The sequence below is a fragment of the Erpetoichthys calabaricus genome, chromosome 13 (genome assembly GCF_900747795.2).
Source record: "Erpetoichthys calabaricus chromosome 13, fErpCal1.3, whole genome shotgun sequence".
In the NCBI taxonomy this organism is placed as follows: Eukaryota; Metazoa; Chordata; class Cladistia; order Polypteriformes; family Polypteridae; genus Erpetoichthys; species Erpetoichthys calabaricus.
The window spans coordinates 67,256,786-67,282,578 of record NC_041406.2 but is presented as its reverse complement, the minus strand read 5'-3'; the positions used below and the strand labels follow the sequence as shown (position 1 = coordinate 67,282,578).

General features: G+C 38.7%; 2 protein-coding genes across 3 annotated transcripts in view; both read right to left on the bottom strand.

The window, feature by feature from the left end:
- The window catches only part of LOC114663397 (transcription termination factor 1, mitochondrial), a 47,725-nt gene that overhangs the window by 1,806 nt on the left and 20,126 nt on the right, over positions 1-25,793 (bottom strand). Inside the window, exon 2 of one of the 2 annotated variants that reach the window (XM_028817110.2) lies at positions 6,100-6,153. The exons of the other annotated variant lie outside the window; for it this stretch is intronic. The gene's annotated coding sequence lies outside the window, so the exon portion shown is untranslated. The remainder of the gene's footprint in view (positions 1-6,099; positions 6,154-25,793) is intronic. 2 annotated transcript variants of the gene reach the window in all.
- On the bottom strand, positions 22,562-23,623 carry LOC127530003 (uncharacterized). Its single transcript, XM_051935552.1, has one exon. The coding sequence runs from the start codon at positions 23,621-23,623 to the stop codon at positions 22,562-22,564; it is 1,062 nt and encodes a 353-aa protein (XP_051791512.1).

The window sequence follows — 25,793 nt, the reverse complement described above, 5'->3', positions numbered from 1 at the left end:
GACAGGATTGTTGACCAACAAATGAGGGGGAAGAGGAGGATTGAAAAATAAAATCAGTAATGCAGACAATATGAAAATTAAGTAATCTGCACATCCCAAACCAAAAGCATTGTTTTGTTGAAAGAGGTGGGAAATGCATAAGAAACTAAGGAAAAACTCAAGAAAGGTAGCCTATGTAAAAAAAAGATATTTAACCAAGCACTAATAGCTTTCAAATCCTAGAAAAAAATTCCACCATCCATGTTATAAATATCACAAAAGCATATTAGAGTGACAGTATTGCCTACATAATTCTTGAGTGGTTCTCCTGGGTTTCAAGAGATCATGCTGGAGCATTTTGGCTGCTGATTCTACCCAGTGGATAAAGAAAAACAAAAGGGAAAGGGAACTGTGCAATGTGTCTGGGGTTCTTTTGAAAGTCCTGAAATCTTCTTGAATTCTCTAAGGATGTTTTTGCCCATATGGTCTGCTGCCTGCCCACCTGCTTGTCTGCTTCGTGAATCATGTGGCTTTTCTGCCGAATCTGGATTGTAAATGCACTTATTGTCTGGTCATTTTGATTCGACATATCACTTTTATCTCTTTATCTCTTCAATTGGATCATGGCTTTGAGGTACACTTTTTCAGAGCTTTATGCTTTTCAGCATGCTGAGCGCTGAACCCCAATATCACTCCTTCTGTTCAGACATTTAGGAATTATGTGTCGGTCCATGCACTGTCACAACAGCTTGTTTAACATGCACGGCATTTTATTTATGTCACTGTTCTAACACTATAGGACTGTCTCCTGCTGTAAATTTTGGAAACTTGCAGCTTATATCATTAATGCCTTAAATGCCATAATCCTCTAGTTATATGCAAAATGGTAAAATTGCCCTATTCAAAGTCCATTCTCTTAATAGTATATCAGCTTTTATTGTGGACTTTGTTGTGGGGCATTATATTAACTTCTTGTGCTTGACAGAAACTTGGCAACAACCTAATGACTATTTTGAATTAAATATGGCTGTTCCACCATGTTATCTGGAAAAGCCACGTATTACTGGTTGTGGGGGTGGTGCTGCAGTTATATATTCTTCCAAGTTTAGAATCAAGCCAGTTTCTGCTCACGATGTTACATCATTTGAGCATCTGGCATTAATGCTGTCTGGTGCAAAGTCACTGTTGATATTATTTATCTAGCGTCCTCCAAAAAAGTTATCTGTCTTCTTAGCAGAACTCACTGAGTTGCTTAGTTCTCTGTGTTTCTGCTGTGCTATTGTTTGGTGATTTTAATTTACATATAGATTCTGCAAATTCTTTACATGCGGCTGATTTTCTTAATGTACTTCAGTGCTTTGATTTTACTCGGCACGTTAATTTTCCTACTCATGCTAGAGGACACACCCTTGACCTTTGGTATTACTCCTACTAATTTGTATGGTATTGATCTACCTATCTTAGACCATAAGGCTATTTGTTTGATATGCTTATCCTTGGTGAGTCGCATAGGCAATCACTTTATAATATTACCTTTAAGAACATGAAAAATATCAGTGTCCCTGCTCTTATAAGTAAATTGAAGCAGTGTCCTCCTCCAGCTGGTGTTTCTTTATTGCCTGCTACCTTAGTTCATCATTATGACTATATATTTTCAACTAGCTTGTATCATCTTGCTCTACTTAAATCTTGTAGCGAGACATTTACATTCTCTGCTCCATGGTTTTCTCCAGAGCAGAGTCACATGAAAGCTTGTGGGTGTAGGCTTGAACACCTTAATAGAAAAACAAGCTTGGTCACCCATGTAACTACCTATAAGGAACCTGTTATCCTTATACTGCTTTTTATACTAATTTCAAACTGAATTTCAAAAAGGTCCATTTGTTCAGTCAAAAATGTGTCCATCTTCTATCTTAACTAGAAGCTGTTTATCTAGTTTTCCATTGTTGAGATGATCCTGCGGTTCATAAGCTTGTCATGACCACTAGGCTAACTGGCTGTATTCCACACTTTGCTTTTACTCTTACTTTTATCATTGTATTATCAATACATCTCTTTATACTAGCATGGTCCATTCCAGCCTAAAAATGGCTGTTGTTAAACCTGTCCTCAAAAAACCTGGACTTGACCCTGAAGATTTTAAAAACTATGGACCTATTTCAAATCTTCCCTTTCTTAGTACAATCTCAGAATGTGCTATTGCAGGCCATTAGAAAGACCATCTTCCCTCTAATGACCTGTATGAGGAATTTCAGTCTGGTTTAAGGGCCATTCACAGTACATTGACAGCACTCATCAGGGTGACTAATGATCTCCTAATCGCAGCCAATAGTGGTCTTTTAATACTAATGATACTTTTAGATCTTACTGCTGCTTTTGATACGGTACATCATGACATTCTTTTGTTTATAACTAAGAATGAGTTAAATATTTTTGGAAGTGCTCCCACGTAGCTTAGGTTGTACCTTAAAGACTGACAGGTTTAGGTCTGACCCATCTTATTTGTTTCAGGGTGTCCCTTAGGGGTCAATTCTTGGTCCTCTGCTCTTTATCATTTATGAGATTCCTCTTGGTGTCATTATTAGATGGCAGTCATCAATTTCGTTGTTATGCTGATGATACACATTTACACACAGGGCTTATGAAAACATTACCTCCTTCTGCATTGGTTGCCTATTTGGTGGACATAAACCACTGGTTGCCTGAAAATTTTCTCAGACCGAATAGTGATCAAACTGATAAATTATTGCATCTCCAGGCACTTTAAGGTAAATAGGTAATGTCTCATTAAAAATTCCAAGCTGTACTACATGTTTGTCTGCACAAGTTAAAAATATTGGGTGTTACTCTTGATTCCACACTCTCCTTTGATCCACATATTAATATTACGAAGGTTGCCTTTTTTCACCTTAAACAAATTTCAGGGCTGTGTCCATTGCTCTCTGATACTGCAACTAAGACACTTAATTCATGATTTTCTCACCTCGAAACTTAACTATTGCAACACAGTATTGTTTGGTATCCCTGATTGGAGACTAAACAAGCTACAATATGTCCAAAATTCAGTGGCAATGGTGGCTACACATTTAAACCCTTGGGAGCATATTACACCTACACTTCTAAAATTGCATTGGCTACCTTCCTTTCTGCATTCAATACAAACTTCTTTTAGTTTTTAAGGTGCTTCATGGTCTAACCCCACCTTATCAGTCTTCTTTATTACGTCCATATGCTCCATCATGCTCACTTCGTTCTTCTGACTCCTTGCTTTTATCTGTTCCACTGTGCAGACTGCGCAGGGTGATAAGGCTTTAATCATGTCAGGGCCACAGATATGGAATGCCCTGGCTTTGGAACTCTGTACATGTACCTCACTTTCTGTTTTTAAAACTAAACTTATCTTTTTAATATTGCTTTTTGATCTTGTTAATTATGTTTGTATATTGGAGTATGTCATGTATATTGATGTACAGTGTCCTTGGGTACCTTGAAAGGCACTTTTAAATAAAATTTATTATTATTATCGTTATTATTATATTACTATTACTAATTATTTTAAAATCCATGTCAGATGCATTTTCTAAGATCTTCCTTCCCACCATCACCTTTCTTCTAAAGCCCAGCCCCAATGCTCACCACCTCTACTACACCAACAACTCCTACCTTCTGAACTCACATGACCAGTGATGACTCTACCTCTGACCATCAGTATGGGCCGTCCATAACTGATGACCACATGAGATGACAACTGAGGAGGCTACACACAGGAAAAGCCATGAGACAGGATGAATTCACTCATCGAGTTCTAAAGGCCTGTGCTGATCAACTTTGTGATATCCTCTGCTGCTTGTTCAGTCTATTACTAAGGCCCAAGAAAGCGTCACTGCTGAAGATAAAAATCCTGTATTGTTCAAGTTCCAAAGAAGAAAGGCACCTCTTCATTTTATATCTACAGACCAGTGGATCTTATGTCCTATATCATGAAGACCTTTGAGAGGTCGGTACTGGACTATATCAGTCTTCTTATGAAAGACCACTTGGACACACTACAGTTTGACTACTGTACAAAGACTGGAGTGGAAGATACAATTATCTATCAACTCCACAACATCCATTCACATCTGAATGTTGCCTTTAATACAATCCAGCCTGGGGTAGGCTCGGGGTTATGTATGTGGATGAGCCTATGATGTTCTAGATAATAGACTGTCTGTCTATCAAACCATAGCTTGTGAGGTGAAAGGATTGTGTGTCTGATGTGGACGTGAACAATGGAGAACACTGTTCATCCTATATATATTGGACTTTAAATATAGTGTGAATTTCCCATTGGGATTAATAAAGTATCTATCTATCTATCTATCTATCTATCTATCTATCTATAGCACTAGGTCATGTCACTTGCAGGAATTCTCAGATAATTCTGCACTTATGGAGTGTATTGAGAAGGGAGATGTGACAGAGTATACCAGTCAGTTAGAGAACTTTGTTTCTTGGTAGAAAGAGAGTTGTCTGCAACTCAACAACAACAAAACCAGACCTGGTTATTGACTTTCATTTCACCAAAGAGCTTCTATGCCCTGGTCACTATTAAGGAGTGGATGTTGTGCACTTCTATAAGTACTTAGGTTCTACATTGATGACAAGCTGGACTGATCTAGTAGTAACACAGAGGAACTATATAAGAAAAAGCTGACTCTTTTTTTCTCAGGAGACTATGTTCTGTTAATGTGGTTAGCCATATCTTCGCATCTTCTAAAACTGTGATAGCCAGTGTGATTTTCTATGCTATAGTGTGCTAGGCCGGTAACATTACTTAAAGAAAGGCCCACTGAATTAACATGCTAATAAAAAGGCAAGCTTAATAATGGGACACACTCTCAAACCGCTGGAGGTAGTAGCAGAAGAGGTAGTAGCAGAGGAGGGAATAAAGACAAAACTAATGGCCATTCGGAACAATGCAGCTCACTGTCTCCCTGACACACTATCATAAAGAACTTTTAGCCAAAAAAGTATGTAACAGAAGTGTGTTAAGAAACACTACTGCAGCTTCTTTATACCTATGGCAATGTGCCTTTGCAATGCCTCGCTAAAGATATTCCTTTATCTTTAGCCAAGTAAGAAGCTTTCTCTTTTTATAATTCTTGTCTGTATTCGAGGAGGGGTTTGTATACCATTTTTAACCTTTTTCTTCCAGTAAAATCGACATACTTTGAGAAAAGTACTACAGGACTATTTCCCAACATATCTCTACAGCAAATAACTAAAGCCTAGTGATACTTTTAGGGGTTTGAGACAGAGACAAGAAGCATCATCTAGGGAGCTCAAGACAGTGCAAGAGATTTGAAAGGAAAGGATAATTATGATGCACATCTGTTGCACTATTCCAAGCTCATTGAATTATCTGGTTTATCACTTTGGCACTCATTAATGCTGCTGAATATCTTGATAGAGTAGACATAAACATAAGGAGGCAATTTATTCAACACAAAAATATCATTCATACAGGTTTTCTTTTCTAGGCTAATCTTAAAAGCTCTGGGTCTATACGCAGTAGAGATATGCAACAGATTGAACACTGGAGCCCTTTAGTGCTTTTGCTTCAGGTTTATACTATTTTAATTATTCAATCACAATTAAACAAGCCCAATTTAGTGGCAAGACAAAATATTAATCAAAATCTATAATTTAATTACTACAATCTAATTAATCTTCTACAAAAGTAAAAAAAAATAGCTTTACAATTTTTGCTATTGTATAAATGAAAATCTCCTACTGAAGATGCCGTAACCTGCATTACAACATTTTTGTCAGAAGATATTCTCATATAATTTGTAGGGCTGTCTGAAAACATATACTAACATATACTGAAGGTGCATTATGGTATAATAAGGAATGTATTTTCTTCTTCCTTTTCTTTCAGCTGCTCCCATTAGTGCTTGCTACAGCGGATCATGCATGTATTTTGATGTCAAGTAATTCATAAATCAAATCTGAATCATTTCTTTACTTTCTCTAATTGCATGACTGATTGATTTGAATTAATTCAGTTTACAGGATTTTGTGCAACTACGTTTACATAATAAAAATGAATGAATATAAAATTGGAATGCTACTTACTTATTTCATTGGCCAGATTTTAGTAACTAAGTTCAATGTGAAGGATAATGTCATCTGTAATTTAGAAAGGAAAAAAAAGGATGATCATTGGGTATGCAGTTTCTCCCAGCTCTATCAATTAGTCAAAATTATCAAATACTCTTAGGCAAGTAAGTAGTGGGAATGTACACTAATAGTCAAATGTTTTAGAACACTTCCGTTATTTCAGTTTTTATGCAAATGCGTACAGTTTAATGTCTCAATGTTTCATGAAATCAAGTCAGAGAACAAATGAAGAATGACAAACAAAAAAATAGGTCAAGGAATCATTAAGTGTACAAAATGTTATTCATATTTTTGATTCTTCAAAATAGCCACCTTCTGCTGACAGCCAAACTATGGTAAACCTTTTGATTCAGAATTCCAATCACTCAGTGCAATTCACCAACTCTGCTTCCAGCAAAAGAACCTCAGACCATCACACTTCCTCCTCCATGTTTGACAGTTGGTGTCACACACTGAGGAACCATCCTTTCACCAAGTCAACAGTATACAAACACCCTGTGTGATAAACCGAACATTCCAAATTTTTATTTATCGGTCCATAAGACTTTCTTCCAGTCTGCAGTAGTCCACAGCTGGTATTTCAAAGCTCTATTTTGTCCTTTAAGGAATGGCTTTCTACTGCCACTCGCCCTATCAAATCTGCAGCACAAAGTCTCCTATTAACAGTAGAAATTGAGACTTGCTTCTTTCAACCACTGTTAACCTGTGCTTGAAGCTGTTGTACTGTGAGACATTTATCACTCAAGCTGGTAACCCTCAGAAACTTGTCTTTTGAATGGAATGTGAGCTTGGGTCTGCCAGATCTCTTCCTAACAGAGTTTCTTCCAGTTTCCAATTGCCTATGGTTTGCATAGGACACCATAGTCACTGACACTTTGATTTTTTTTTGTGCAATTTTTCTAAATGAAAGACCTACACAAAGGCTCTGTCTCATTTCATTTGTTAATTTCTGTTTTCTATCCTTTTACCAATGCAACGGTTTACAAGCACCATGCATGACAAAGTTAAGATTTCAAATTTTTGATTCATCTGTTCATAACACTTTCTTCCAGCCTGCAGTAGAGCTGGTATTTCATGGCCCAAGCAAGCCTCACTTTCTTATTTTGTTCTTTAAGGAATGGCTTTCTTACTGCTACTCACCCTGTCAAACCCACAGCACAAAATATGAACTTTGCAGTAGTAATTGAGACTTGCTTTTTTTGACCACTGTTAAGCTGTGTTAGAAACTGTTGTGATATGAGGCACCTATCATGCAACTTTGTGACCCTCAGAAACGTATCTTCTGATTGGGTTGTGACTGCGGGTCTGCTAGATCTCATCCTATCAGAGATTCTTCCAGTTTCCAATTGTTTTTTAATTGTGTAGGACACCATACTCACTGACAATTAGATTTTTTTGCAATTTCACTAAATGAATTACCTACACAAAGGCTCTGTCTCATTTTATTTGTTACTTTCCGTTTTCTACTTATTATCACTGGACTTTACATCTTTCTACAGTGTAGTATTGTCCAAGTAGTACTTCAGATGGTGTTATAACACAGTCTGTTCCAACTCTGCTTTAAGACAGAAAGAGGGTTTTTAAGTAATCAACAGAAGTTGGGACACCTGCACAACTTGTTTGCTTCAACTTGCAAGGCTTAATTTGCTTTAACTTAGATTGCTGCGTAACATCTGTAGGTTGTAACCTATTAGATGTTCCCTGAAGAAGACCCATTTATAATATTTTGATATTTCCTTTTTTCAGTTTTTGCTAACCTAAACTTTAAATGTAAACTTATGCCAGTTTAATACTTACCTTTTCACCATTTTAGGTCATTCATTACATTTCAACTGATTCAATTTGAAGAAACACTGGCAAAACTGAGGTGTTCTAAAACTTTTGACTGGTAGTGTGTATTTTCCTAATGTTACTTCCTACACGCTAAAACCAAGTCAAGACTATCTCTGACTATTTAGTACAAACATGACATAGAGTATAACTATTCCAAAAACACTGTGCATTATTTACACTCACTCAGTTTTCAAAACATGAGATATCACTAAATACTTTCTTGAAATTTTTTGAAACAGGATTCATTTAACATTAACAGAATTTACATAACTTTGAGACACTTGCTTTTAAATTAATCATCAATCATCATTTTCATGACTGCAAAATATTCATTTCAAAATCGCTTCTGTATTACACTTCCAGGCTTTTCATTACTGATTTCTAAAAATAAATGCTAGTCATCTAAATTAAAGTATTTGAATTCCAAAAGAAAAAAGTCCAATCATTATCACATTAGGATAGCAACCATGTGATCTTAGCATAAGCAGCCTTTGCCATTTAGTGGGAAACTGCAGTTGGAATAACATACTTTATGATGAAAAGCATAACTAAAACCTACAAAAAATATGTACACTGATGGTGAAGAGACACTGTGTTTTTAAAACAGTTGGCTGCAAGCCAGTTAAGGTTTTTTTTTTTTTTTTGTTTGTTTTTTTGACATTAGATCCACCATACATCAATCCGTCAGTACATCATGCCCCTTAATCCATCTGTCCTGGCAGCATTAGGTGTAAGGCAGGAACCAAACTTGGATGGTGCCTTGGTCCACTGCAGAGCAGACACTCATTCACTCGTTCATAATTTAGAGTTGAATTCAACCTAACATGGACTTATTTGATTAAAAACAAAGAAATATAAAGCTCTTGAGAAAAAAAACTAAATGAAGACAAGGAGATACATGTAAACAGTGAAGAGAGCAGAATAACCACTGTGCTACCAAAAATTATTCACGGATACATTTATATCAAAGCACTAAAACTCAAAATTGTTTTTTATGTCACATTGTTTCATGTTAGGAGCTTATCAATATATTAAACAGATGACAGTTTGCATATTTATACACACCACAGTACTTTTTACTTTATTTCAATATGTTGTCATGTACTTATGCGGATTTAATAAAATGACAAGTGTAACCATAAGGAGGGGCCAGAGAGCCCCAAACCATACACACAGTAAAGCACCCAACTTCAATAGGATAGAGTAAATATTTATTTATTCCACAATGCACGTTCACAGACCTCCTTCCAGCAATATGCCACAATTATACAGTACAATAAATAAGCTGACAAATCTTCCTCCTTGTCTCCTCAAGTTGAGTGTTGCCTTCTGCCTCTCAACTCTGACTCAACTATGTAAGGCAGTGGGCTTATTTTTATGCCAGACACAAGAATGCTTCTGGAGTCACCCCATGTCTTTCTGGGAGCACTTCCGGGCTATAAAAAAAGCAGGGAGGTCCTCCCCCGAAACCCCAACAGTCACAAAGGGATGGACAAGGTCAGCAAAAATATTCAGGTAGGATTTGGCATTTAAACAATACTCATTTGGTAATACGGGGCCCACAGTGTGAGAAGAAAATATTCCTCACACCATTATACCATTGCTACCTGCCTGAACTTTTGAAACAAGGCAGGATGGATCTGTCTTTTCATACTGTTTATGCCACATTCTGACCGTACCATCTGAATGCTGCAGCAGAAATCGAGACTCATCAGAGCAGGTAACGTTTTTCCAATCTTCTATTGTCCAATTTTGGTGAGCCTGTGCGAATTGTAGCCTCAGTTGCCTATTCTTAGTTGACAGGAGTGACACCCCGGTGTGGTCTCCTGTTCCTGCAGCCCATCTGCTTCATGGTTCAATGTGTTTTGCATTTAGAGATGCTCTTCTGCATGCCTTGGTTGTAACAAGTGGTTATTTCAGTCACTGATGCTATTCTATCAGCTCAAACCAGTCAGGACATGCTCCTCAGTCCACTGGCATCAACAAGGCATTTTTGTCCAGAGAACTGCTGCTCACTTGATAGTTTCCCTTTTTTCCACTATGCTATGTTGTGCTTGAAAATCTCAGTAGTCAGCAGTTTCTGAAATACTCAGACCAGCCTGTCTGGCACCAACAACCATGACACATTCAAAGTCACTTAAATCACCTTTCTTCCTCATTCTGATGCTCGGTTTGAACTTCATCAGGTCGTCTTGACAAGGTCTACTTGTCTAAATGCATTGAGTTGCTGCCATGTTACTGCCTGATTAGATATTTGTATTAACAAGTAGTTGAACAGGTATATTTAATAAAGTAGCTGGTGAGTATACTGTATATACAAAATGCAAAGTTGACTCACTCATCAACAAAAAACACTATTTTCTGGTTTAGTTAAAAAAACTGAAATTTGGCAGGATGGTACGTAGACTACTAAGTATCCACTGAGTGAGGATTTTCAGATAAACTAATATTTAGAGGTAACTCCCCCCTCTCAAGAGAAAAACTAAATACTTAAATATCTCAAAAATGCCTTTACGGATTTGATTAAAATTTAATGACGCTATAAAAAATTTACCAACACTTTTTTTTTATTTATTATTAAGCTCACTTACATGTTCAGCGCTGCATTGAAATATTGCTTTATGCAAATACAGGACTCAGTAGAAGTGATCGACAAGCCAAACAAATACCACCACAACCATAACCAGTTGTGTCCTGGACAGGAAAAAAGTGACATTATCACATTATGAAATGAAAAGTTCGGCAAACTCAAAGAAGATGCCAAGTTTAGTTAGATGGTGCTCGTTTTCTGTGCACTTCCTCTACTGTTATCTGTTCCACTCTGTGAACCTCCTGCCATGACGTATCGTGTACCGCAAAGCAAGCAAGCTCTTTCATAAACATGGCAGATTCCCTTGAAGCATCAAGTAACATGAAGCACTCACATGAATGTGGTGGGAGCTTGGGTGTGTTATTGAGCCACTCGATTTACCAATACATAAATGATCCATGATAGGAGGGTTTATAGGAATGTTGAATACTGCAAATCACCAACACATAAACAATGACTGGCTGGTGGGGGAGGAGAGTTGACCCATGGAGTTTTAATGAGTGGTGGGTGCATTACCAAAGGGTTAACACTAGAATTACCAGAGCCTACGAAAAAACTTGTAAATCTGGCCCACCTTAAATCCTTTCGCACCTGTCCCTCAGTGTCTTTTGTCATCTAAATGTGTTGATAAGCCCAAGCAGCAAGCAGCCTGCTATACCATCCCCTCACCACCTCAGAACGGGCAAGAGGTTCTCCCAGTTCCTGCCTTGATTGATTATCTGGGAGTGAGCTACCCAGGATTGTAAGGGGAAATAATTTGATGTGTGTTTTGTGTCTACAACAATCTATGTAAACACATCATTAAAACAGAAACGTTTTTCATGTTTTAGAAATAAATAACAAAATGTAGACATGAACTGTGTAATGTGTGAAGGCTGATGGCCAAATATCAAATAAACACTTTCACAAAAGGTACAAGTACAGTGATCCCTCGCTGTATCGCGCTCCGCCTTTCGCGACTTCACTCTATCGCGGATTTTATATGTAAGCATATTTAAATATATATCGCGGATTTTTTGCTGGTTCGCGGATTTCTGAGGACAATGGGTCTTTTAATTTCTGGTACATGCTTCCTCAGTTGGTTTGCCCAGTTGATTTCATACAAGGGACGCTATTGGCAGATGGCTGAGAAGCTACCCAACTTACTTTTCTCTCTCTCTCTCTTGCGCTGACTTTCTCTGATCCTGACGAAGGGGGTGTGAGCAGGGGGGCTGTTCGCACACCTAGACGATACGGACGCTCATCTAAAAATGCTGAAAGATTACCTTCACGTTGCTATCTTCTGTGCAGCTGCTTCCTGAAGCGACATGCTGCACGGTGCTTCGCATACTTAAAAGCTCGAAGGGCACGTATTGATTTTTGACTGTTTGTTTTTCTCTGTCTCTCTCTCTCTCTCTCTGCTCCTGACGGAGGGGGTGTGAGCTGCGGCCTTCAACAGCTTTGTACCGGCGGTGCTTTGCATACTTAAAAGCCAAACAGCCCTTTGATTTGTTTGCTTTCCTCTGTCTTTCTGACAGTCTGTGCTCCTGATGCGCACTCCTTTGAAGAGGAAGATATGTTTGCATTCTTTTAACTGTGAGACAGAACTGTCATCTCTGTCTTGTCATGGAGCACAGTTTAAACTTTTGAAAAAGAGACAAATGTTTGTTTGCAGTGTTTGAATAACGTTCCTGTCTCTCTACAACCTCCTGTGTTTCTGTGCAAATCTGTGACCCAAGCATGACAATATAAAAATAACCATATAAACATATGGTTTCTATTTCGCGGATTTTCTTATTTCGCAGGTGGCTCTGGAACGCAACCCCCGCGATGGAGGAGGGATTACTGTACAATACAACAGCTTCCGTGGTGCAGCAGTAAGATCCGCTGACTTATAATCCGGAGGTCATGAGTTCGAAACCAGCTCCCTGGCAAATTTACCATTTTGAGTAGTGAGCTGCTGTTATTGTTAACATTATACAATAAAAGCATTCATTTGATTTGTGTCTGTAACAGCCGGTGTAAATTTATAGTACTTGTAAAAGTTAGCATTTTCTTTTCACTTTTATTCTCTCAGTCACGATCACGATACAACACCCACCCCCCACTCCAGATCTGACACGGTTACTTTTTATCTGAAACTGGGAATAACTGTAGATGTGAGTGGTGTTTGAGACAATAGAACTGGAAATTCTCTGATCTATAGGGATAAAAGCTGACACACAAACGCTGGTGAATCTGCCTTCTTCATATCTCACCATCACTTGAATTTTTTTTTATTCAGTTTTATTGAGTGTTGTTGCTCACGTTGAATTACTATACACCTTATGGTCCTTGATGTCAAAGCCGCACTGACAAAAAAACAGAAACATAGGTATACAGTAATCCCTCACTTATCGCGGGACATAGGTTCCAAGGCCGACCGCGATAACTGAATTTCCGTGAAGTAGGGACACTATATTTATTTAATTATTTACCGTGTATTTGGACATTTTTAAACCCTCCCTGTATTGTTTACAATCCACCATTTACTCTATTAAAAACAGGGACAACTGCTAAGCAATATGAAATCGGTAGATAAGTTTACACTTACTGTATAGCGAAGTACACGTAGCAGCTTGTAGACGGTCATGACGTCGTCAACCTTATTGCAAAGATTCCTAAAGCAGATTCCATCCAGACTACTGCCTTATCACGTCCACTTGCAACTCGTTTTGCACCCTGGTTAAAGGACACTGCGGCCGTAGATCTTATATGCTTTTCCTCCCTTTTAAATAAAAAGAATCGATGCCCTTCAGCGGTGTAGCTGTTCCCTTCCTTCAACATATCCAAAACTTTTACCTTTTCTGCAATTATTTGCATCTTCTGTTGGTGCTTGGACACGGCCCCTGAAGCATTAGCACGTTAATGATGAATGAGTGAGATGAGACTTCCTGGTTAATGCAACACTCAGTCGCTGAGCCAATCAGCAGCACACAGGTACTTAACTGCGTGCTCTGATTGGGTAGCTTCTCAGCCATCCGCCAAAAGCATCTCTTGTATGAAATCAACTGGGCAAACCAACTGAGGAAGCAAGTAAAAAGACCCATTGTCCGCAGAAACCCGCGAAGCAGCGAAAAATCCGCGTTATGTATTTAGATATGCTTACATATAAAATCCGCGAAGTCGTGAATCCGCGAAAAGTGAACCGCGAAGTAGCGAGGGATTACTGTATAGGATATTTGGAATAACTCATTTTATGACATGTATTGTACATTTCGGAAAACATTGTGGCACTGATGCAACATTATTCATATTATTCATATTCATTCCTTCTTGCGCTTGTAATCAGTGACCGCGTTTTTTTTTCCCCCGCTCTTGCCAGTCTTCACATGTTGCTGCATGGTGCCGTTTCTTTTGTACTCCAGGACATGCAGAGGAAAGAATAGTACAGAGAGGTCAGTTCCGCACTGTATGCAATCATCAGATTCAAACGTTAACAGTTCACACATACCCAAGGACCGTCCTTTCTACATTTACAACATGTGTACCTGTTGCAATGTACGCACTTCTCTCTGTTCTGTGGTTACTATTACACTGAAGGAACTGGGGAAGCGGTGGTCTTGGAACAGAAGCTTGTTGATTTTGCATCTTCTCTTGCTTTATCCATCACCTTTTCTAGTAAGAAGCGACGACTAAGTTCCACTGCAAGGTGACCAAAGAACACTCTTCTTTTCTCAGTGGCACCATGCATGCCTTGCACAGCACATGTGTGTTCATCGCCGCCAAGTCAAGTGTGTTATAGCACAAGCAACCGGCCACCCGCGTGCTCCTGCACACACTGAATAAGCTCACGCCTTCTGGTGCACGATGTCAACACAGCACCAGGTAAAAAGAAAAGAGACAAATATATGTGACATTTTGAAGAAATCATTTTATGACCTGAATAGTACCAATCAGAAAACATCGTCGCACTAATGCAGTATTATTTGAAAATGAACAGCGTCAGATCAGCTGTAAATGTATGGTACAGTGGTACCTTGAGATACGAGTGCCCCAACGTACGAGTTTTTTGAGATACGAGCCGTCACTAGGTCGATTTTTTGCCTTGAGTTAAGAGTCAAAATTCGAAATACGGGCTATCAAAGAGCTTGTCGCCGCACATTCTGAGGAACTGATGATAGAGGAGTTGACAGAACTACAGACGCGGCAACACATGGAGGTTCTGCATGAGATCGGTATCGTGGAGGAGGTTATCTCTTAAAGTGAGATAAAGGAAGTGTTTGCAATGTGGGAAAAAGTTTCGAACTTTAAAGAAAAGAAACACCCTGAAAAAGTTACAACTGTTCGTGTAGCGGCACTATTTAATGACACTTGTCTAACACTTGACTTTATTGAAAAGAAACCCTGAAAAAGTTAGAACTGTTTTTTTGCAGTGGTGCTATTTAATGACACTTGCCTAACACTTGACTTTATTGAAAAGAAACACCAGTTGCAACTGATTGTGCAGCGGCGCTATTTAATGACACTTGTCTAACACGACTTTATTGAAAAGAAACACCAGTTGCAACTGATCGTGCAGCGGCGCTATTTAATGACACTTGTCTAACACGACTTTATTGAAAAGAAACACCAGTTGCAACTGATCGTGCAGCGGCGCTATTTAATGACACTTGCCTACCACTTGACTTTATTGAAAAGAAACACCAGTTGCAACTGATTGTGCAGCAGCGCTATTTAATGACACTTGCCTAACACCTGACTCTATTGAAAAGAAACACCAGTTGCAACTGATCATGCAGCGGCGCTATTTAATGACACTTGTCTAACACTTGTCTTTATTGAAAAGAAACACCAGTTACAACTGATCATGCACTCTTCAATTCCACCCGGCGGGGTAAATGTTAACATTATTCAAAGTTATTGTCTTTTTTTACCTGCATTTTTATTACTCTTTAATTTAATATTGTTTTTGTATCAGTATGCTGCTGCTGGAGTATATGAATTTCCCCTTGGGATTAATAAAGTATCTATCTATCTATCTATCTATTGAAAAGAAACACCAGTTGCAACTGATCGTGCAGCAGCACTATTTAATGACACCTGCCTAACACTTATCTTTATTGAAAAGAAACACCAGTTGCAACTGATCGTGCAGCAGAACTATTTAATGACACTTGCCTAACACTTGACTTTATTGAAAAGAAAAACCAGTTGCAACTGATCGTGCAGCTGCGCTATTTAATGACACTTGCCTAACTCATTTCAGAAACATTCTAAATGGGAGGACTAAACAAAGCTCCTTGGACAGGTTTCTATTGAAACGCCTTGAGAATGAAAGTGACGAAAGCGTGGCAAAAAAGAAAAAAAACTAGTGAAGAAGAAAATTAAGTTAAGCAAAAGTGAAGTGAAAGAAAAAAACATTGCAATGCGCTAATCGGCTTTGCCAACATCTGTTTATTTCTTTAGATTCTCTTTCATGTATTAGGTTTTATTTTGTTTGTATACAATATTTGTTCATTAGAAATACATTTTTCTTATGTTGAAAACATTTAACAAAAAATTAGGGTGGTTTTTTGGGGGCTGGCATGAATTAATCTCATTTCAATTAATTTCAATGGGGAAGACTGATTTGAGATACGAGCATTTTGACTTACGAGCTCGGTCACGGAACGAATTAAACTTGTATCTCAAGGTATCACTGTTTCTGTAAAAGTTAGCTTTTTTTCAGTTTTATTCTCTCAGTCACGTTCATGCTTTCCCTTGCATAATTCCCCCCCCCCCCCCCCCCCTTCTGATCTGACTCTGTGGTCCACACATGAGGTACTCTTAATGGAGAAATAAAATTGAGTACAGCTATATTGAAATGCTGGTACATATACTAAAGCACTGATGGGATGTGATGTCAAACCGATTCTGGCAGTGTATTTTTTAATACAAATTCTTTGAAAACATTGCCATGAAATTTCAGGTGAGGTTATAAACTTTGTATTTTTGAATTTTTTTAATTAGCGCATGATGCTTTTTATTATACTGTAAGTACTAAAAAATATGAATGATTATAACTAATACTTTTTGTGATTATTGTATAGTTGTCTGGGGGAGAGAGAGACAAAAATTCACATTTACTGAGCAACATACGTGTGTGTGTGTGTGTGTATGTATGTGATTCAGTACATGTGCCAGCATTTCAGTGTAACTGTGCTCAAATCTTTTTTTTTTTAAGCATATTTATTGCCAAAACCAACATTGCATCAGTCCTTCAATTTCTACAAAGAAAGCCCACTGTTTATTCTTGTATTTTCATACATTGGTGGGTCTGCTGTGTCTGTGAAAACTCTGAAAGCAAGATGAAACGCTCGCAGCTCACTCCTTCCATAATGTGCCATTTCACATGTTCTCCTTTCCACATATCAAATTGATCCTGTCAATCTACTTTGTAATCAGAGGGTGGAAATACTGCAATGCAATTTCAATTGGGATTATATATACAGTATATATATATTTTTAGCAAAATTAAATAACAGGATTACCTACAGATTCTGGACAGTTTTATAATCAGTTTGTCATGCCACTTGCCCTTTACCTAAATAATCCATGAAATATGCAAGTATGGCTGTACTTTTTATAATCTATTTAAACATAAACATATTCATTTTAAACTTTACTTATTTTACGTGCCCAACTGACTGAAATGTTTTGTTTTGCTTTTCACTAGTGCTAAAAAACTAGTTCTCATGAATGTAATTAATATTAAGCTTTCTGTTTGTTTTGCCTCCTAATATGAAGCTCTCCCATATGACTCTTCTGTTCAGCATATCTGTAAGTTACAGCCCGAGTTGTACTGGTAATGCAATGCAGGCTGCAGGTTTAAGAAGTCTGTTTTAAAGGCTGTAACAGAATGAGCTACAAGAAGGGTCTTTCTTTTAGGTTGTCAAAAAAGTAAATAAAAAACAATAAGACATAAAACACCTCTAAATGCCTCTAAATACTAAGTTACCTTCTTGAATACAAAAGGAGGACTACCATTTTTGGTACCGTCCGAAAATGTAAAATTTTCACATTTGTGTTTTTAGCATTAAGCATTTTAAATGCATTTGGTTGAAAATTAAAATTGTACTGTATTTAAATGTTTCCGGGGCAAATAGGGTGAAAATGTATCCTTTGAGAGAAGACGAAGACGATAAATGACAACATAGTGGATGATTAACAGAACTATTTGTACCCAATAGATAAACTGAAAAACAGTTTATCTAGAAGGAAAACACATATGAAAGAGAGCATAAAGATAGACAAGCCTACAGGAATTTCTTCACAGGACTGAACATTGGCACACATGTTTAGCATTGTTAATTCGCAAATCCTACATTTAGATGTTGGCCATGTAGAGTCGGCACATTTTCCCATTGTCTGTGTACAGGCTTCCTTCGGGTGGACTAATGATTGTAAATTGGCTCTATGTGAGTGTGTGTGTGTGTGTGTGTACATAAAAGGGTCCTGCAATGGAGTTACACATAGTCCCTGGCAGATTCCTGTCTTGCCTTTGATGTTGCCAGGATAGGCCAGCTTTCTACCAACCATGAACTGAATTTAGTAAGCTTCAAAATAGTATGTTGTGTTAAGAGAAGTGGACGTAGCCATAAGGATCTTCTTCTTCTTTCGGCTGCTCCCGTTAGGGGTTGCCACAGCGGATCATCTTCTTCAATACCTTTCTGTCCTCTGCATCTTGTTCTGTTACACCCATCACCTGCATGTCCTCTCTCACCACATCCATAAACCTTCTCTTAGGCCTTCCTCTTTTTCTCTTGCCTGACAGCTCTATCCTTAGCATCCTTCTCCCAAAATACTCAGCATCTCTCCTCTGCACATGTCCAAACCAACGCAATCTCGCCTCTCTGACTTTGTCTCCCAACTGTCCAACTTGAGCTGACCATCTAATGTACTCATTTCTAATCCTATCCATCCTTGTCACACCCAATGCAAATCTTAGCATCTTTAACTCTGCTACCTCCAGCTCTGTCTCCTGCTTTCTGGTCAGTGCCACCGTCTCCAACCCATATAACATAGCTGGTCTCACTACCATCCTGAAGTAACAAAAGGGGGCGTGAATGTTGCCATATGTGGCGTAATTTCGCTATTCGTAGGGAAATTTAAAACTTGTAGCGGTGTATCGACAGCAAAAAATATAGTATTAAATTTTATTAGGGTTTCAAAAAAACGTTAGGGGGGCGCGATTAAAACTGTTATGAAACCACAGGTCGCAAATACTTAAAGGTTGAGAAACGCTGCTGTAGGCCTTCCTTTTCACTCTTGCTGATATCAGTCTGTCACAAATTACTCCTGACACTCCTCTCCACCCATTCCACCCTGCCTGCACTCTCTTCTTCACCTCTCTTCCACAATCCCCATTACTCTGTACCGTTGATGCCAATTATTTAAACTCATCCGTCTTCGCCAACTCTACTCCTTGCATCCTCACCATTCCGCTAACCTCCCTCTCATTTACACACATACATTTTGTCTTGTTCCTACTGACTTTCATTCCTCTCCTCTCTAGAGCATATCTCCACCTCTCCAGGGTCTCCTCAACCTGCTGCCTACTATTGCTACAGATCACAATGTCATCAGCAAACATCATAGTCCATGGGGACTCCTGTCTAATCTCGTCTGTCAACCTGTCCACCACCAGTTCAAATAAGAAAGGGCTCAGGGCCGATCCCTCATGTAATCCCACCTCCACCTTGAATGCATCCATCACTCCTACCGCAGACCTTACCATGGTCATACTTCCCTCGTACATATCCTGTACAACTCTTACATACTTCTCTGCTACTCCCGACTTCCTCATACAATACCACAACTCCTCTCAAGGCACCCTGTCATATGCTTTCTCCAGGTTCACAAAGATGCAATGCAACTCCTTCTGGCCTTCTCTATACTTCTCCATCAACACCCTCAGAGAAAACATCACATCTGTGGTGCTGTTTCTTGGCATGAAACCATACTGCTGCTCACTAATCATCACCTCACTTCTTAACCTAGCTTCCACTACTTTCCCATAACTTCATGCTGTGGCTCATCAATTTTAGCATCAATTTTATCCCCCTGTAGTTACAACAGTCCTGCACATCCTCTTTATTCTTAAATATCAGCACTAGTACACTCCTTCTCCACTACTCAGCCATCCTCTCAATTTTCAAGGTTCCATTAAACAATCTGGTTAAAAACTCCACTGCCACCTCTCCTAAACACCTCCATGCTTTCAAAGGTATGTCATCTGGATCAACGGTAAAATGGGTAGCCAGTAAGGATGTAAGTGAATAATTTGGAATCCAACACTTCTGGTGTCTACCATTCACTTGCATTAATGTCTAAAATAATTATCTAAAAACATGAGACAATGACAGTAAAAGAAAAGAGCAGGTCAATGGAGAAAAATACAGCAACTACAATAGGACAAAATGAACTTACATATATGGCCCCTATACATTTGAGAAACAACAGGTACATAAGTCCTAATAAGACTATGCATTCTTAAAAAATAGCTGTACACAGAAACAGTGGTTCAATATGTAGAAATGCCAACACAAGATAACAGTTTAACACCCAAGTATATAATTCTAAATCCAGAACAAAGGATTAATTCCCTGATTCGGAGTAGAGCTTCATATGTAGGTTGTTTGCATCCAGTAAAACTGCTGTGGCAGGTAATACAAGCTGAGGTGTTTCACAGCATGGAGTCAAACAAATATCAGTTTCTTTCCTGTGGCACCATCAACCAAGGAACATGCAAAAGCTCTTCCAGAGGCAGTGACAAACTGAGGATGCAGCACAGACCCTACAAAGCACAAAATGTCATACACGTTTTATCTAACAACTAAGGGGCTCTGCCCCCTGCTCGCTTCGCTCGCCAACCCCTGGTGTTCGGAAATTCTAAATAGCTTGATGTATGTATGAGATATAGTGTAGTGTGAAGGTGTAGATGATGCATATAGGAAGTAAAGAACGTACAGTATGGCACATTGTAAAGATTTATTGGAATATCTCTTTGTACACAACATTTGTAGTAAAGATGGTGTCTTGTCCTTCAATGAGTCTTCGTTGGCATTGATTATTTATAACTTTAACCTTAACGTCAGATGAACGTCGAACTCATGAGAAGGCAACATAAAGTTGTCCATGTCCAAATACGGGCTCAGAGAGGTAGACGCCAACCTTGTCCATGGTCTGTCCTTGTGATTTGTTGATGGTCATTGCAAATGCAGGTTTAATGGGGAATTGGCGTCGTTTAAGTGTAAAAGGTAATTCCAGGTCAGAACTTGTAAGGTCAACTCTAGGATTCAAAACAGTATCGTTAGCATGTGATCCTGTAAGCACTTTTGCTTCAATAACATTGTCTGTCATGGTGTTGATGACTAAACGTGTACCGTTGCATAAACCTTGTTTAGTGTTAAGGTTTCTTAATAGCATGACTATTGTTCCGATTTTAAGGTTAAGATTGTGTTGTGGTAATCCAGCTGGGTTAATAGTGTTCAAATATTCCAAGGGGAAATTAAGATGGTCATTGTCGTCATCAGAATCAACTTTGTCAGTACTTAGAAAGAGGCGGCCTTCTCCAGGAAGTAATGCAATGACTTGGTTATTTATGTGACCTACGTTAATATTTTTTGGACATAATATAGTCCGTTGTGTTAATAGGGGTATTTGGTCTAATGAGATCGCTGCTCCAAATATCTCTGTCACTAAGTCGTCGCAGATAAAGGGTTGAGGAATTGGAATAATATCTGGGTGAAGTCCATTTGTATTGGTAAAGGTTCCATCTCCCAGTTGTAATAACCAATTGGTATATTCTGGATCTGGACATCGCATGTTTTGTACCAACTGTATCTTCTGAAAGCAATGCCAATTGTCCGCGTATTTCAAACTGGACTGAACAATAGCTGAGCGCATGGCATGTGGAACAATAGCTAAGCACTGTCTAAAATCTCCTCCTAATAAAAGTACTTTTCCTCCAAAGGGAATATTATTATTCATCAACGTTTGTAGAAGTTTATCAATGGTGTTGAGTAAATGACTGGACGCCATTGTACATTCATCTATAATTAACAGTTTTGCAAGACGGATGTCACGTGCATTGTTACTGTTCATTTTCATAGTGGACACTGATGTTTCTGTGATTGGGACCGGAATTTTGAATAAGGAGTGACATGTGCGACCATTTAATAACAAATTAGCTGCTACTCCGGTTGTAGCTGATGCGATAATTAATTGTCGTTTTACAGTAAAGAAATGTGTAAGTGTTTCATAAAGGTATGTTTTTCCGCTTCCTCCAGGGCTGTCAAGAAAGAAGCATTTGGGTATGGGGCTGTCGTCGTCTGTGGCAAGAACAATTTTATTAAAAGCAGCAGATTGTAAGGTATTTAAACTGGAAATCATAGTCTGCGCAATCTGTTGTTCTTCTTGCAGATCTATTGTTGTGGAATGTAGATTTGGTAATGAATCTGGAACATTTGGTAAATTGAAGTTATCCAATGTATATCCAAGGAGCATTAGAGCCAACCAAATGTCATTCAGTGCATAGGCTTCACAGTTGATGCAGGAATCATTTTCTCCATGTAGCTTGTGGCATATGTCTTCTATCATTCCTACTTTGTTTGTATTCCAGAGGTTCAATGGAGCTGATGGGGAGGAGAACGCACAGATATAAGCAAATAGTTGTCGAACTTGACCTGGCATTGAATAGGATATTGCATCCTGTAGAGTTTTCTGCCAAAGTGTATCATCCAATAAATATCCTTTATCATTTACCGCCTCTTGGAATGTCTTACAGAGTTTGATGGTGTTGCCATTTCGAACAGTTTTAATGTCGTTAAATGATGTAGCTCCGGTCTCATGTTGAAGAAGTAATCGTAGATAAAACCTTTCCGGCTCCTTAATACTGACAGTGTACATTCGGCCTATGACATTATCACCGTGGTGATGTCGTTTTCTCCAAAACGTACCATTGTCAACCCAAACATAGTGAACAGGAATTTCCTAATACTTCCACTGGTGAGCACTGTGATCGTTTTGATTGAGTTTAAACCATGTGTTAAGTTTAGTATCTTTTGTGGCTGCTCTCTTTGCCGCTTGGAGCTCATTACCTGCATGAAAACAGACAGTTTGTTCGTGCTCCAAATGAACTGGCAAGCGACATATCGTGTGGCTCTGATTGTGCATTGGAAAGCAAAATATTCTCCACATAGCCTCTGGAGCACTGACGTACCGTGAATCCACATACATTCGAGTCTCATCGTGATCATTTCTTTCAGATATTGAGACATTAGCACAATCGTGGCCCTTGTAAACATATTTGAATAGATAATTAAAGCTTTTTACTGTAGCGCAGATTTCAACATTTATATGGCAGTTGTATCGTAAACATAAATAAGGATTGTATGGTACGACCCAGCTATTGTCAATTGGACAACCTGGAATAATTTGCAATTCACTTGTCTTTCGTCTCATATACTTAGGATATCCATTTATATTTCCAAGTGTAACATCTTGGAAGTCTTTGGGGAAGCCTTTTGAACATTTGCCATTAACCATACATGGACTGTTTGGATTTCTATTGCCACATGGTGTATGAATCATATTTCTGATAACAATTTGAAAGAGACGTGGAGAAGTGTCACGGTTTGGAATTTCAGCTTTTACTATTTTATCGATGTCATATTCTGTGCGGATTTTGGAATCATCATCAAGTATTAATAATATATGGGCGTGTGGCAAACCTTTCTTCTGAAACTCGATAACGTGGATAATTGCTTTAACAGTTCCAGATAGAGATCTATTCTTGATATCTTCTAGCAGGTTATTTAGTTTAAGTCTAAAGACTCTTGCAACTAAATCAGGACGATGTTCCACTCTTTGCCATGGCATAAGATTAGTTGTAATTTCTGTCCATTTAGGATTGCAGGTCATAGTGATAAATAGATCAGGTTTTACAAACTTTCTTACGATAGCCATTGCATCTTGGTAATGTTGTTGCATATTTCGTGGGCTGCCTTGAAAGGAAGATGGTAGAATAACAGGTTTTCCAGCAGGGTGCTCCATCACGTCAGCATCATGATGTATGTAGTCCATTAGTGATTTGTACTTATCGGCTCTAAGTGTAGGATGGTTGTTTCTAATCCACTGTAGATCATTTGATTCTGCTCAAATATAAACGTCAACGATGTATTGTTGAGTTAGCTTTCCTGCATTGAGTAATGGATTAAACTCATCTCTCACTGAGAGTCTGTAGGAGAAATATTCTTTCATAGATACACGTGATCGTTTCTGTGCCTGATGTTTTTTATATCTGGAAATCATAGCACTCCATCCCTCCTGGCCAGTTGGAAACAAAATGGGGTATGTCAAAGTATCAAGTTGTGGAAAACAAATGTCTATGCGTTGGAATTTAGGTTTGTTGGATTTATCAGGATGTAAATGCAGAACAATACCGCGGTCAAATGGAGGCTCCCCATCTTTACTTTGAAAGACAATTGCAACTTCATTAACGATGGGAAGATTGTATCATCTTGGATCTTGTTCTTTGTCCTTTATTAAGACTAAAGCAATTGTAGTTGGTGCTACACCTTCTGCTGTTGCTTTGTATTGGCCTCTTTTTCAACCTCATGTAGCATTTTTATAGACTTAGCTAATGGGCGATTGTTTATGACTTCAGTGACGTTTCTCATTATAAGCTCCGTGCATTGTTTGTTTTCAGGAAGGTTCATTCGTTGATAGATTGCGTCATCTGGATCTAAGACGTAGATTTGTGCAAATTTGCGTTCGTGATTTGTTTCAGGGTGCACTGTTCCAATGCGATGTAATATTTGTCCACATACGCGAAAGCAGTATGGGCCATTGCCAGCTGGTGGCCTGATATTTACTCCAGTAGATGCAAAAGCAAATGAACTATTGTAGGATCTAATGCAGTTCATAAAGTTTTTACTTTCGGGTACATTGTTAGTTAGAAGCTTCCGTAGATATTCAGGATATTCATGTAAAGGAGGCAGTCTAACTTAACCCTTTTGACAACAACATGTAAACTCATTAGTTGTATTGCCAGTTGTTTCTTCAGGGAAGTTAAGTGAATGACAATGATTGCAAATGACATTCATTAATCCCAATGAATTTTCATTAATAGTGGACTCATTATAGAACGCGTTGTCAGCTAATTGGCGGAATTGTTTAGCGGGTGTTTGTCGTTCCTGTCTTTGACGTTTATGTTTTGCCTGTGCTGTTTGAGAGGCGCGTTGTTGTATGTCCAGTATTTGGGATGTTTTGTTTTGGAGCTGTAACTCCTTTGGTTGTGTTGTTTGAGAAGCGCGTTGTAGGCGTCTGCGTTCATTGATTTTTTCCCGTCGGTCCCGTTTTTGTATCTGTGTCACTCGAGCTCTTTCCTTTTGAACCCGTGCCTGCTTCGCTTCCGCAGTTTGAGACGCACGCTGCATGCGTCTACGTTCATTGTATCTGTCCATCTGGGCTCATTTCTGCAGCTGTGTTAGTTGAGCTTTTCGTTTTTGAAGCCGAGACAGTTTTGCTTCTGCGGTTTCAGACGCACGTTGTAGGTGCCTACGTTTATTGTTTTTTTCCATGCGGGCTCGTCTTTGTAGTTCAGTTCCTCGAGCCATATCGTTTTGCACCCGTGATCGTGAATTCATTACTTGTCTGTTCTTTATCGTTAGTAATATGGGTAAGTAAATGGATGATCGCACTTACTGTTAATATGGAGCGTTTTCTGTGGTTGTACTGTTAATAGTGATTCACTGTAATGAGATTCACCTATGCTGTATTGTTTGTATGTGTTTGGATGACGTATGTTTAATACGGAGCGTTCGTTTATTCTTATTACCCATCAGGTGTTGCGCCCGTGTTATCTCTAGTTGTCCTGTTAATATTGTATTACTGTAATGTGATTCAAATATGTAGTGTAGTCCGGTTTTTTGTTGTTTATGTATGATGTCGGGTGTTTGCTTGCAGTTTTTTAGAAGTGCGTGGATTATGCTGTGTAGTATGTTCGTTTATTTCAGATGCGCGTTATAGGCGAATGCTTCTTTCGTAGTATCTGCCGTTTTCCGTACCACAATTCGCTTTCCGTAATATCTCGGGCTTGATGTGTGACCCTTTGTGGACTCCGTAGTCTGTCTCGTTTTACTCTGCTGCTGGGAGCTGACTCCTCTTTTTTGTGTGGCGGTGTCGTTGCGTATGGGCGCGTTGACTCATTTCTTATTTACGT